Source organism: Podarcis pityusensis, assembly GCF_964106645.2.
Source record: "Podarcis pityusensis genome assembly, chromosome: 1".
Lineage (NCBI taxonomy): Eukaryota > Metazoa > Chordata > Lepidosauria > Squamata > Lacertidae > Podarcis > Podarcis pityusensis.
The window spans coordinates 79,039,953-79,054,694 of record NC_138028.1 but is presented as its reverse complement, the minus strand read 5'-3'; the positions used below and the strand labels follow the sequence as shown (position 1 = coordinate 79,054,694).

Genomic DNA, 14,742 nt, shown 5'->3' with positions numbered 1-14,742 from the left:
TTCTCTCTTCCCAGGCCCCCAATCTGCCATGGTCCTATGGTATGATAATGCATGCATTTCCCCCTTTGCCACCAAGAAAATCCCTGGCAGCTTGGAAATAGCACACAAGTGAAAGCTGTTGGGCAGCCAAGGAAACATATTTGGGTGATGAACATACTTGCCACTTGCTTTGCATCATCCAAGTAAAAGCCCCTGCAATGGGCTCAAAACTGATGGGGACCAGAAGTGTACTCACTCCCTCACTTCAACCCCAAACTCACTGCAGAGGATGGGTTAGGCAGGACTCTCATAAATCTGACAGCTCTTGGGACAAAGAGGAGACTTCCCCAAGATCCCCTTTTCCATCAGACAAGGAACTCACAGGATTTGACCAATGCAAGTTTGTCTTCCTACTTAACACATTAAGTATTCTTTAAATAGTGGCTTATACTGCCAGTACAAGAAATTGGCTATTGCTTTTACTGCAAAAGTGATTATTATGGAACCCAGTACAAATCAACTGTACGTTGTCTTCACTTACCAACAGCTTTAGTGACGCTTGCCGCTTTAAGGCCCATCAGGTCTGGCAACTGATCGATGATTATGTCCCTACTTGCCCTTATTTTGTGAACTCTTTCAATGCTCCGCCTCTGCCAGTCAGTCCAGTAGATGTAGTCACCCAGCAAAGTAAATCCAAATATATGTGGAAGTTTATCTTCTATGAGAGTTTTTCTCATGGTTCCATCCATGTTTATTACCTGCAAAAGCATGAGAATATATAAAACAGTCCAACTACAATAATTGCTTGATCACTCCTTAATAAGAATTGCCTTGTGGGATCAGACCAAGGTCTATCTAGTCCAGCTTTTGTGCTTTTAGTGGCAGTCAGTCGAATTCCTCTTGGAGCCATACAAACAGGTCAAGAAGGGAACTGCCTTTCTGTTTTCCCAAAGCTTGTAGTTTTCATTGCAAAAACTTAACTGGTGAGCAAGCAGCAGAACAAACAGGTGTCAGCAGAAGCAAGTGAGAATGGCTGACGGAGGCCTTTAGGTCAAACTCTGTGACTGCATCTGTATAACTGCTGGCAGAGCTTTTAACATATCCCTTGTGAGATAATGGGTAAAACAGCACATTGTCTCTTTGACAGTTTCCCTCTTGCAACGCTGCTGGAGCTCTAGGCAGCTGGGCTGGAGAGGAAGACCTTGTCAGGGAAGGGGTGAGCAAGGAAAGGAGCCTGTTGCCAGGCAGAGTGACAAGGGACAGAAATATATGAGAAGTCACAAGGCAGCCTTTTAGCCGCATGAGCAGTTTTGTTTTTGAACTGCTTTTACATTGTGTCTCTGTAGACAGGTGGGTAGTGATGAAACTCAACTAGGAGTTGTTGTTTTTAAAGGGTATCAGATTTTGATATAACGAAAAGCAACAGTATAAGAAGATTCACAAGCCAGCTTTAAACCATCATTTAAGATCCTCCAGTTAGTGAGTCTGGTAAGTCAGATTCTGATGAACCACAGTCAAGCTAAACAAACCATGATTTAGTGTCAACCCTAAACCAGGCCTTTTATTTACAGTGGTACCTCGGGTTACATACGCTTCAGGTTACAGACTCTGCTAACCCAGAAATAGTACCTCGGGTTAAGAACTTTACTTCAGGATGAGAACAGAAATCAGGCGGCAGTGGCGCAGTGGCAGCAGGAGGCCCCATTAGCCAAAGTGGTGCTTCAGGTTAAGAACAGTTTCAGGTTAAGAACGGACCTCCGGAACGAATTAAGTACTTAACCCGAGGTACCACTGTATTTGTTTTCTTACATTTTCCACATTTATTCAATCATGCAATCCAAGGTGATATGCATGTGGTTTCCAGGTGGTTCCCCTTCCAGGCACTGACCTGCTCGCCTTCAGCAAGGTGGCGGTCTCATGTGCCTTCAGGCCACACTTTGAACCAATTACCTGGAAGTTCTTAAGGTATGCAAAACTCCTCTTGAATTTTGGCATTCTTTGGTTCATGTTTACTGTTGAAGCATTATGCCTCATGTTTCAAAATCAATCACTATGTACATCTATGCCTAAACAAAATCCCTGCATAATAATTGTTTATATCCAGCAATTTACAGCTAGTGATGACAAGTGAGGGGAGGAGCTATAGTTTGTTACTGTGTTTTGTATTATTGTGTTTTCATATTGTAAACCGCCCGTCACTGCGTGGGGCAGCCAGAGATATTTCTGCGGCCTCGTCTGTATGTAACACAAGGCATTAATGAGCAAGCATGCTGGTGCAGTTAGATAATTAACAGTGCTTGCTCTCTCCCACCCACCCCACCCCCAGCATCCTGCTATGCTACCAGGATCCAAACCATGGTTTGGCTTAGCATTATGTGAAAACCTGGGCTCATGGTTTGTCACCTACAAGCAATAGGCCAAGAACAAACTTTGGTTACAGCTCATGGTTTGTGTGAGGCAAACCATGAGTTCTGTTTCACATGCAACAATAAGCCAAACCATGGTTTAGCTTCCAGTAGCATGGCAGCAAAAGCAGAGAGGGAGTAAATTGTTGATGCTTTTCTAACTATCCACCAGCACATTTACTCTTTTACTTTAAGGCTTTTAAGCCATAGTTTGGCTTAGCGTTGTGTGTGAACAAGGCCTTTATCTGCTTCAGATCCTGCCTGGAATAAAACTGAATTTGATTTATATAGCTAGCATTTGAAGGTTTTGCTTTTTTCTAGCCGCATCATCAAATCTCTTTCCGTGACATGTGGATAAAATCTTATTTTGAATGGTGGTGTTAATTTACGTCCCAAACCTACTGTTTTTACGCTTACTGTGTTCAAGCATATGATCCTAATGTAATCCACATTGCAAAAATTGCCTTGAAATCAAGAAGTTAGTTCAGACATGAATTACAACTCTTTCCGAAAGTGCAATCTACTGTTTTAAAACACTTTGGATTTTTAAGTTGCCCTTAAAATAGAATCTTGCAAACCTTACCAAATTTACTCAAACAAGTTCCATCAACTGCAGTGGCACAATCATTTGCTGCAAGGTCACGCTGATTTATAGCAGCCTTCCCCAATCTGGTGCCCTTCAGATACTTTAGACTCCCTTCATTCTTGCTGGCTAAAGCAAATAAGAGCTGTGCTCTCAACCACCTGGAGGGCACTAGGCTTCATCCTCCAATTATATCTGTGGATCAAATAATGCAGAACCCAGCTGTAGACAACTAGTCTGGAGTATCTTTTGGGGAATTAAACTTATTGAATGTAAATCTGCAGAACTGTCAGGTTTTCAAACACCACATAAACCAGGTGCTTATGAAATGCCACAGCACAGCCTCCACAAGTGGGCTGTGAACCTGAACAAGTCCATGCTACTATTAGACCCAGTGGTAACTCTCTCCTTACAACCTCCCTGCTGCACTATCTAGGAAGTATCAGAAGCAGAGTTCTTATGGACACACTCATACCCTATAGGCACTCTATAATAAAGTTTTATATTTATCTGCAGTTCAGCCAACTGCTCCTGCCAATGCTCAGGCCCCTTGGCCAAAATTAAATTGCATTTGAATGTTCATTTGAAGTTCAAACACAAAGTATGACCCCCCATTGTTCTACCAAGCCTTTCATACATGGATTCTCAGGATGGGGGGGAGGGGGGGAGGGAGTAGCATATCTACCCCCACTATTTACACTCCTCTCTTGTGCCCTGTAAATTCCTACTCAATGTGGTCTCCAGCACATATGGAATGCATTGTGAACAGATAATTCACCAGCTGTGATGGCAACTGTGAACCACAACATTGTTATAAAACAAGAAACTTCAATCCCCGTTTCTGTGTAATTATGCTAATAAGCCGCAAACATAACCATAACAAATATCTACTATGCACACTTCCTTTTGCATGAGATAATTAGTTGAAGGGAAACCTTTAACAACACAGAAAGCTTCACTAAAATTTTTGACAAGTGAGGCGCACTTAGTCTGCCGCAACTTAAACACACCCTTAAACTAAGCTGCAATTCTTTTAGGACTGGCTTCTCAGATATTCCAAATGAGATCCAACACCGGAGACTTCTCCAAATCAAACCCCAATTTATAATAGAGGTTTTCCCTCTGTCAAACTATTTTAATATCTACAGCATGTTCAGTGATGTGTGGCTTAGCTTTTCTTTGCATCACCCAAGGGTCACGCTTGCAAGCATGATGTAGTCTTAGGATTGGCTACACAACAGTTATGTATTATCTTTTTGTCTAGCAAACAGCTTTTTTTTTTAAAGCACAACCCATGAAAGATCACAACCTAAAGACAATTATTCCCTCTAAAGGCTCAATGGACTTCCCAGCAAAAATCGAAAGGGGAGAGCTGCTCAATAGAATGGAACAATCCTGGAAAGTTATAATGAAGCCAATGTCCACAGCTTATTCACACGTTTTATTTTACAAATGAATGTGATTCTGACTTTGCACTAAGGCTGAAATACCTTCCATTTCTTCATTGCTTCGTCTTGTTCTATTTGACTGTTGGCTGAGATTCCAATTTACACTCAGAAAATAATATAACTCCAAAGAAAGAATATAATTTAAGTGTATGTCTATCCAGACACATGCAGAATTTCTGCCTCTAAAGATGCTACATTTGCTCTCCTACTTGTTAGCACTGCAGATTAGTTATATGTTCTTGTGACACAATCGCCTAGACCTGCAATGACCATAAATCCCAGTTCTGTTAAACCACTGTGTTCACAAGTATGGATCAGCACCCATAAATTATAGTGCAACTCAGGTAAAAAAAAAAAAGGAAGAGAAGTATCATATGACTAACAATGATTCATATATGTTGGTTTTTCTCCTTTATAATTTGGTGAAAGTTACCAAATGCATTTAACAGCATATCAATTTGCTTATTCAAAGAGCCCCAATGTTCCTCTAAGGAGAAAGTTTGAGGAAAAGACAAATGAAAGAAATGGGGTGGGGGAAGGAAGAGAGAGAAGCAACATCCACCAACTAGGTATTTCTCTGGGCTGAGGTCCAATATGGCAGGCTGCAAAGTAATTTTGCAAAAATATAAACAGAATGATTCAATATCTATTCCAATAAAGGACCAATAAATATGCTTGCCTCAGTCTAGCTAGCAACTAAAGACAAACAAACTTATGGACAATAGGCCACATTTTGGATATCTTCTACCTGTTAATTTCAAAAGTCATGTCCTATTCTACACTATTAATGGGTCACCATTTTCACATGCACCTTTGGGTTTGATGCAGGTCAGCCTTTCTGCTTCTCAATATTCCTTTTGCTCCCTCCAAGGTGTCATTAATGATCTCAGGGCCAGTTGCAAGAAATAGCAAGCAGGGAGTAGGAAGGAATGAGACAGGTTTTTAGGTTATGTTATGCCTTTAATAGGTTATGTTACATTCTGGAGTATGATATGTTTTTATAGATTATGTCTGAATAGGATGAGAGTGTTGGAGATACGTGCAAATGTGTATGTGAACCCGGTCTTTGGGTGGGTGTTTGATTTTCGTTGTTGTGTATACTGTGTATATACGGACAATGACAATAAATTTATCTTATCTTATCTTATCTTATTAGTCTGATCCATGCTAAAGCCATGCAAAACATTTTAATAAAGCCAAATGTGATTAGAAAAAAGAGAGCAGCTGCCCAGTAAAAGGGAAAGATAATGGAAGCTTCTATGCTACAATGAGCTCTTTGACTGAAGTTGTGACACGTTGCATTCAAAATATAGCTTTCCAATACAAACCAAGGGCATGTTGAGACATCACATCACCCCTGTGATTCTACTTCAGGTTAAATCAAGAGTGAGCTTTGGGCTTTTTCGGGGGGGGGGGGTGTGCAACGTACTCTTGCATCCTTTCCATTTTTAGAAGGCGTGCAGTGTCATGCTTACGAACACTGGGAGAGCAATCCCGACTAAAGTAGGTGTGTGCTTTTTTTCTTCAAAAAAGGGGGACAATAGCCTCTATTTTCCCAATAGTAGTAGTTTTGAAAGACATTCTTTACCTAATGCATATATAATTCTTCATGTGCATGTTCAAAGACACTCAAATATTTACACTATTTAAACCATGAAACTAAGAAGTTTTTTGTTTTACCTGAACTGGATCATAGCCTCAATTCAGACATGGTTCAATTAAACTCTATAATTTCAGATCTTCCATTACACCAATAATTCATTGTATATCTTTCTTTGCTCCTCAAATAGCTTTTTCAGGTGTCCAACCTATACCAATTTCTTTTACTCGTTCTGGAGGGCAGGGAACCCAGAGTGTAAATTCACCGTGAAATATGGAAGTCTACCAAACACACGTGGCTTTCTGTTTTCATAAACTCCCAAAAGCCAAGCATCAGGCAAGACAATGGGTAGCATGGATTAGTAGCTGTTATGTCATGTCGGAGACAACTGTAACATAACAGATATATACCAACACCCTTCTCTGGTAGTTGCCTTCCTTCACTGTCTCATCAATAAGGATGATAACGCTTTTAGAAAGCAAATACCTGTCCCTAAGCAGTGTTTCCCCTGCATTACAAAACAAAAGCATAGCAAGTTAAAAGCGGATTTTGCACACAAACACGCTCTAAGGCTCCCACTGACAAAACCAAAGCAAGGCACACTGATTGTGTCTGGCTGGAATTTCATGACATAAGGAATGATTAGAGATAGGCTCAATTACGCATCCCATTCTTTCCCCCTACCCCCAGGCAACACAAGCGACTATTAATACCTAACAAGATTCTGCAAACTGTGCTCCGTTGACTAATTAAAGATCAATGCATGTTACTCTCCCCACCTTGAATTAATACGCATCAGGGACTTTCATTGCCGATAGCTACACATGTACAATTCTGTTTGCCAAAAATTTGGAGAGATATTAAGTAATGGCCTCATTTAAACTCGAGGCCTACAGCTCATAAATATGGAAGCATCCATTTGTGTTTTAACCTATGTAATGAATATCGTAAGATCACACCTGTAGATATACACATATGTTTGTGTACCCATTCAAGAGAAGATTTAATTTAGTTTTTTTTAAATGAGCTTGGCTCTAATGGCGCGCTTTCCAAGAAAGAAAATATACATCTGCTTACACAAGGGGGCAAGTCACCAGTTCAAAAATTGTTTTGGAGGATCCCTTGGGCCTTAGGAACAACTTATGGGCAGTGCAGTAAGCTACAGCAGGAATGTCTTCCGCAACCAAAAGTACACTTGCCAGTTGTAAAATTTAACCCATTGCTTTAAAGGTATTTCCAAAGCAATGCAATGATCCATTATAATGGAAAAGAAAATTAAATGCTTGTGCAGCTTAATCGTTCAAGCCTTAGTCCTCCCTCAATCTCATTCCAACTCATCTACCCAAGCAAGCCAGTCATCCTCTATCTATTCTGTAGTTAGGAAAGCATAGCTCAAGGAATGAACCAACCCAGGCCCCGTGATGATCATCTGAGGCCCTTCTTTGTGTGCCTCCTCCATGAGAAATCCAGAGGGTAGCAACACACGAATGGGCCTTTTCTCTGGTGGCTCCCTGCTAGTGGAATGCTCTCCCCAGGGAGGCTTGCCTGGCATCTTTCTTACATATCTTTACATGCCAGGCAAAAACAATCCTCTTCTCCCAGGCCTTTGGTTAATTAGACAAGCTATGGCCTTTTAAACTGTAGGGGGTAATTGTTTTTGTTTGCTATAGAAAGTGAATGAAATAATAATAATAATAATAATAATAATAATAATAACGCAGATGATTCTGTGTCCAAGACTTATTTGGAACTAGTTAATCAGCCAAGGTACACACATCAGAAAGAACTTTAAAATAGTACAAATAAAGCCCTCTGTTGTGAACCATAACTGTGATGGGAAACATTCAGATAATTATAGGAAGCCACTTTATACCGTGTCAAACCATTCGCCTGCCTGGCTCAGCATCATCAACCCTCCACGGTTTCAAGCAGAAATCTCTCCCAGCACCACCAGGAGATAACAGGGACCAAACCTGGACCTTCCACATGCCCATCAGGGGCTCTAGCTCTGAGCTATAGAGAGAAATTATATGGAACTGACTGGCCAAATATACTGCTGCTGCTGCTGCTGCTGCTGCTGCTGCTGCTGCTGCTGCTGCTGCTGCTAAGAGATGCTACTGGTACTGCCACCGCATGAACTGGACCAAGTTAATCCTCAATAAAAGAAACGTCCCTGAATTCAAATTCCAGTTATTATTTGAATTCTATACAAGTGTTCTGCATGCTGAAAACACTCCTCTTTCCTTTTGATACCTGACAGGTATTTCAGGACCCATCCTAGTAGTGTGGCTGTAATTTGTTTTAAACATGTTTTAATATTGTATTTTTTAATTGCCATAATGTGCTGTGGAACCTTATAGTGAAGGGTGAGTAAGAAATCGTAGTGGTAGCAGTAGTTACTCTTGGCCATACCTACCCAACCCATTTCCAATCAGTTTCCAGGTGCAGCTACTTTTTACAATGGGGCCTGTAACCTGCAGGGTTCATAGCTGGGAGAAGTCAAGCAACAGCAGAAAAGGCAGCAGTTGTTGCTGGATGGTTTAAAAAACAATAATGTATGAGCATTCCCTAAAACAGGCATCCCCAAACTTGGCCCCCCAGATGTTTTGGGACTACAGTTCCAATCATCCCTGACCACTGGTCCTGTAAGCTAGGGGTGATGGGAGTTGTAGTCCCAAAACATCTGGAGGGTCGAGTTTGGGGATGCCTGCCCTAAAACAACAAAGCAGAATTGTAGGAGGGTCAATTAGTTTTCTCAAAGAAAACCCTAAAACAGATTATAAAAATTAATGTTTATTACGATAGTAGAAACATATGTACTTGTGTTTTGTATCAACTGGAAGTCTCCATACAATTGCAATGTTTGTTTCATATACAAAAAGTAGAAATCTGTGTTGCTTGTACTGTTCACCTATGAGTTACATTAAAACAATACAGGAATAACAAATGTGGATACAAATGCCTAAGTGATCTATGGGGGATTAAGTTAATAATTTAGGCAACGGTTTCATTGAGTATGGGAATGAAGTAACTGTTGAGGAATAACCCCGAAGAGAATTTCTCTAAGCATGTGTTTTTAGGCTTTTATTGGTTGCATGTCTTTTAATTAAATTTAAGTTGCTTTGGGTCACTTTTGTGAGGAAAGCAACCAACAAATATAATTAAATAACGATATAAATAAATAATTGCAGGGTTTGGGCTAGATGACCGTTGGGGTCCCTTTCAACTCTACAATTCCATAATTCTATGAAATAAATGTCATTTGGGAGTTTCTTTGGGAGCTAATTAGACCATGTTAATCCTGAATAAAAGAAGTGTCCCTTAATTCTGATTCTAGTTATTATTGAATTCTACACGTCTTCTGTTCTTTATATTCATAGAATTGCTCAATCCTGTTCCAGTATACCTTCAGGGCAGGCAGCAGCAGGTCTAAATATATGACAGACTGACAGCATGCAAAAGTCATACAGCTAATACATGCACACCTATATCCCTAACCCCTGAAATGGCAATTGAAGTACAAGCTTTTTCTTCTGCTTTTGGAGGAATTTCAGGCCTATACATTTTAGCGGGAAGCAAATTCTGGAGGTGTCTATTTGCAACCAAAAGCCTGCCTCCTTACTATTTATATTTGCCTCTTGAAGGAAAGCAATTTGTACATCCACTGAGAATGGAACAGGACACAGAAGAATCACAGAGCTGGAAGGAACCCTGGGGGTCATCTAGTCCAACCCCCGGCCATGCACAAATCTCAACTAAAGCATCCAAGACAGATAAGACAGCCACCCAACCTCTGCTTAACAACGCCCAATAAAGGAGAGTCTACCACGTCCTGAGGGAGTGTGTTCCACTGTGGAACAGCTCTTACCACCAGAAATTCTTCCTGTTTAGTTGGAATCTACTTTCTTGTAACTTCAATCCATTGGTTTGGGTCCTAGAAAACAAACGTGCTCCATCTTCCATGTGACAGCCCTTTAGATATTTGAAGACAGCTATCATATCTCCTCTTTCCGAGGCTAAACACACCCAACTCCCTCCAGTGTTCCTCATAAGGCTTGATTTCCAGACCCTTTATCGTCTTGAAGCAAAGGTCTCAGTCATCCTTGCTATTTTCAAACATGGTACCTACATGCAAACATGCCAGGCAGGAATAATGGGAAAGGAGAGCCTAGGAGGGATTTCCTACGTACAAAGGACAGCCCTCAGATATTAAGGAAAATATTATTACTATTATTATTATTATTATTATTATTATTATTATTATTATCATCACCATCCATTTATTTACCTCTAAATGTAGCAAAATTAAAAACACAAAGGTTTTTTTATACAGAACATATACAGAACATCAATACAAATAATTAATTATAACATACAGAAGACAGGGCTTAGCTTTAACAAAAGCCTGGGGGGAAATGTGTCTCTTAAAAGATTAAGGTAATAGATGGCAACGGCAGAGGCAGCACCATACTGAGCAGTGTTATTTACCAGCAGCAGCCGCTCGGGTGAACAGACAGAAATAAGGAAAAGGATCCTGAACTTTTAACAGCTGGGCATATAGCCAAGCAGGAATCGAGAAGAGGAACTTCTTGCTACCACCACCAGCCAATGCCGTTTGGTTTGGAGCAAGCAAGCGAAGAGGATGGTGCCACATGTGCACATGCCCTCCTGCTGCTAGCAAAATGCTGGCAGCGGAGAGCGGCACACAGGGACATGCACACATCTGGCGCCTGGCAGCTAGGCTGAAAGGGGAGTAAGTGGCAAGCTGCTTGCCTCCATTCAGCCTGAGGCCCAAAGAGGGGGAAAGCTGCCTTAGCCAAGCCAGGCTATTTGATGTTCTTGCCCAGCGCAGTGTACTCTGGCTAAAAGTAGCTTTCCAGGATCTCAGGCAGAGGTTTTTCCCACCATCAGCTACCTGATGCTTTTATAATAAGTTATTATATATATAGAGAGAGAGAGAGATGCCATATATTGAAATTGCTCTGCCACTTTGCTATGCCCCCCCTAATTGACTACATTAGATTGTGCCTTAATTTGAACACTGGGTGATATCAAACTGTGTCCTACTAGGAGTACACACATTGAAATCAATGGTCTTAATTCCATTGATTTCAAAGGGTCTACTCTGAGTATAACCAATGTCAGCTCACTCACACCATCTTCCATACCGCTTCAAATGGTGAACAAGGCTATGAAAAATCAAATTACACTACAACGGTCAAAATTATGAAGGGTTACTAGGTTTCCATATAACAGCAAGGGCAGAAAAGCTCTCTCCAGTCATGTGTTCCTTGTTACTATGGCTTTTTGTTGTTGTTGTTATTAACGTTTTAGTAAAAGCTTTTGATTTTATACACTTGGAACATTCATTTGTGAAACCCCTCCCTTATTATAAAGTTAATAATTAAAATGCATGAAATGATGCAGGAGTAACTGGACCCAGCTTCCACCCCACCCATGAGATAAGCTGCAGGAGACGATTGTGCCTTTGCTTAACCCCCCTCACACCCACAACCACAAATCAATTATTGGTATCTTAAGATCCCAACACAGTGACGAAAACAAGGAAATGTGACTGAAAGATTGTGAGCTCAAGATGCACCTACAAAAAGGAGTAGATCTATATTGCTTGTTTTCTGCAAAGTTTGCTTCCTCCTCCTCCTCCTCAAAGGCCACTACATGCAGCCTCCAACCAAATTTTGCAGCGCCTCCGCTCTTACCCCATACCCCCCCAGCATCCATTTCCAACTGCTTAAAAAGTTTGTTCAGCTCTCTCTCTTTTTGGAGGCCAAGATGGAGCAGAAAAAATACCCCTGGGATCCAACAGACCCCTGAAGCTTTTTTGCTGTACAGTCAGCGACAACACAGTTTTGTTTTTATGTTACAAAAATAGGGGAGGGCCTACTCCAGGGCTCTTGAAGTGGTATTGACCACATAAACATGTACTTTGTGGCACACGTAAATTCTAAGGTTTTACACACCCTATTTTCAGAAATTGCTATGGACAGAGTGGACCCCAGTTAAGCTTTTGGTTGTTTCACTTTCTACATTCATTTTGATCAGAGTAATTTGGGCCACCCCTAGCTTATCAAGTTTAAATGCAATTATAAGAAATATATTTTGAAGGGTGAGAAATGAAACACCACAGGAAAGCTGACCCAAATGACTGTTGGGAGACCTGGACATCCATAGTCTGTGTTATGTTTTAACAAGATTCATAATATCTGGCCTTGTTATTGCTACAGTGGAAGACCACTGGCAGTTAAGCTTGGGTCAAATCCATTTCTCCAGCCTTCTTTCTAGCCTACATCTTACTATAGCAGCAGTAAGTAAAGCTAGAGATAAATCTTATCCTAGATAACTCCCACAGGAAGAGAGAAGTCTGATGCATGTTCACATTTACAGTAGTTAGCTGAGAATCTTTCTCCGATACGGCAATATGGAAAGCAATTAGGTTGCACATGGCACCAAGTAATAAAAAGTCTCACACTGAAAGGAGAATATATTGAGCAATAGCAGGATTTTTTTTAAAGAGGAGTCTTTAGTTGGCCATAGTAGGTGACAACATCATTTTGTTTTAAAGTGGTGTCAATAATGTAGGGGCTATAAAACTTTTGGAAGAGATTAAAACACATGCAATATACTTTTATCTTACAACATTTCACTAATATATTTATGAGTGTTAAGAATTCAGCATTGACATGTGGATGTTAGCACAAGGAAATCTTTCATAATGACTTCACAATAGCAATTAAATGCTTGAACTTCAAAATGCAAGTCATAGTCCTAAACAGCAATATATTGGAAGGCTGAACAAGTGAACAAAGCAGTGAGTATTAGATCCAAAGATAGTGATTAGTGGTGAAATGAAATAATGAGTACTTAGGCAGACTTGGGGTAAGAAAATTTGCATACCAGTTCTTATGCAGCTAGACTTCCTTTGTAAATCTCCATCTTTGGTTTTCACCAAGTGACAGACAATTACTAGAGGATCTGGTAATGGGAACTATTCTAACAGTAGCAGTCGTGACACTGGCTGTAAGCTTGCATGTATTTAGTCCGATTAAATCCCATTGATTTTCAAGGATACACAAGGATGTGTGTATCATTGCAGCTAAACTCATAGTCCATCATCCTCTAAAATATTACAATTTGATGCAATTAGGAAACAAGTCCAGTCAACAAGGTCAGTTCAAAATCCAAGCAGCATCACAGCTGTATAATCCTCTAACATGCTGAAACTAAACATGCTTAAACCAGTTTTATACATTTAATATATATTTTTGCAGATGCTAGCATTAGAAAACAACCAATCAATGGTTGCATATTTTAAAAGTTCAGAAATTTCAGCGATAGAAAATTTTCTAGTTATACATAGGACCTTAATCAACATTTAAGCAACCATGTTATGATGTTGTATTATAAGGAAATTAAACATCTCCAGAAGAGATTTAAGAAGGCAAATGGCCATTACGGGGGGAGGGGGGAATCTAGCCACTGTAAACAGAATGAACAACTGAATGGAAAATTTACATCTATGAATGGATGATAGACGACATTTTCAAAAACCCTTGTAAAATTGTAGTAAATGATGAACAAAGTCCGCAGAGACAAAGCAAGATGAAAACTGACAATCGATTCAACGTCTTCAATAGTTCTCAACAGGCTCCCAAGGGAAAGTTAGAAAGGGAAAAGGCAGCAGGGCTACCTATAGGAGCTGCCATGCAAAAGGGCAGCAGGGGGCCACCTTAGGTGAAGGAAGTCTTACAATAAAAGGTGACAAGCAAAACATATGGAGCATTACACTGAAATCAGCATGCAGACATACGAACGACTGCAATCATAAAAGCCAAGAGGCAACCAATATTAAGTGGAAAGACATGGGGCATTATATTATTTGCCTATGCCAATGTTCAACTGGGGTGTGTGTGTTAAAAACAACTTAAGCCATCTAGAGGTTTCTTATGGTTCAGGCACATGAGTAATCAATCATCGTTAAGTTTAACTATTTTCCATCATTTCCTCATGCAAGCTGAAGTATGGCCATTTCCCAGTTCTAGATTAATTCAGTATACAAAATTAAGACAGGCCTCAAATAATTGTTTCCTATTGCTTTTTTATTCAAAAATAAGGCTGAAGTTTAAATATAATAGGTAGTTTTCAATAGGTTAATGCTGTAAACTTTCATAATAAGAAATGCCTCTTAACTAATTTGCATATACAATTTGCATATACAATCACAGAAAGAAATGAAAAGATACCTAGAAGCTAAAACAAAATGACTTAACAGGGAGGTGATTTAAATTTCATATGTTAATTTTGCAGAATGCTTCCAACTTAGGTGTGAATTCCCCTTCTCACAACTCAAACAATTGTGGTGTAAGACAGTTTTTAAAATTGCCTGCTCAGGCGGATGATTTATTGACCACTTTCACCACTTTCACGCTTGTAGCCCCATCAAAGCCAGTAGAACTATACCAGTCAATGAGCAACTCCCCTCCCGGCATCTCCTGGTTTCTTTAGAAAAACCTAAAAGGGGAGGAGAAAGTACTCTGAAACTGCATTTGCATAAGTGCACAACACAGGGGATTTCTGAGCATTCATATCGGCCAAATCAACCAAACAAATTGCCTGAAGAACTGCAACAGTAAGCTATTGGAGTTCTTATGTCGGCAACTTCAGAAGTCCATCGGGAGAATAAAATCTTTTATAATAATAATAATAAAA

At 40.1% G+C, this 14,742-nt stretch overlaps 1 protein-coding gene across 1 annotated transcript in view; it reads right to left on the bottom strand.

The window, feature by feature from the left end:
* The window catches only part of LRP5 (LDL receptor related protein 5), a gene marked incomplete at its 5' end in the record, with an annotated part of 68,795 nt that overhangs the window by 29,064 nt on the left and 24,989 nt on the right, over positions 1–14,742 (bottom strand). The window contains one exon of the mRNA XM_081002765.1: positions 521–737. Within this exon, the coding sequence (XP_080858891.1) occupies positions 521–737 (217 nt within the window). The remainder of the gene's footprint in view (positions 1–520; positions 738–14,742) is intronic.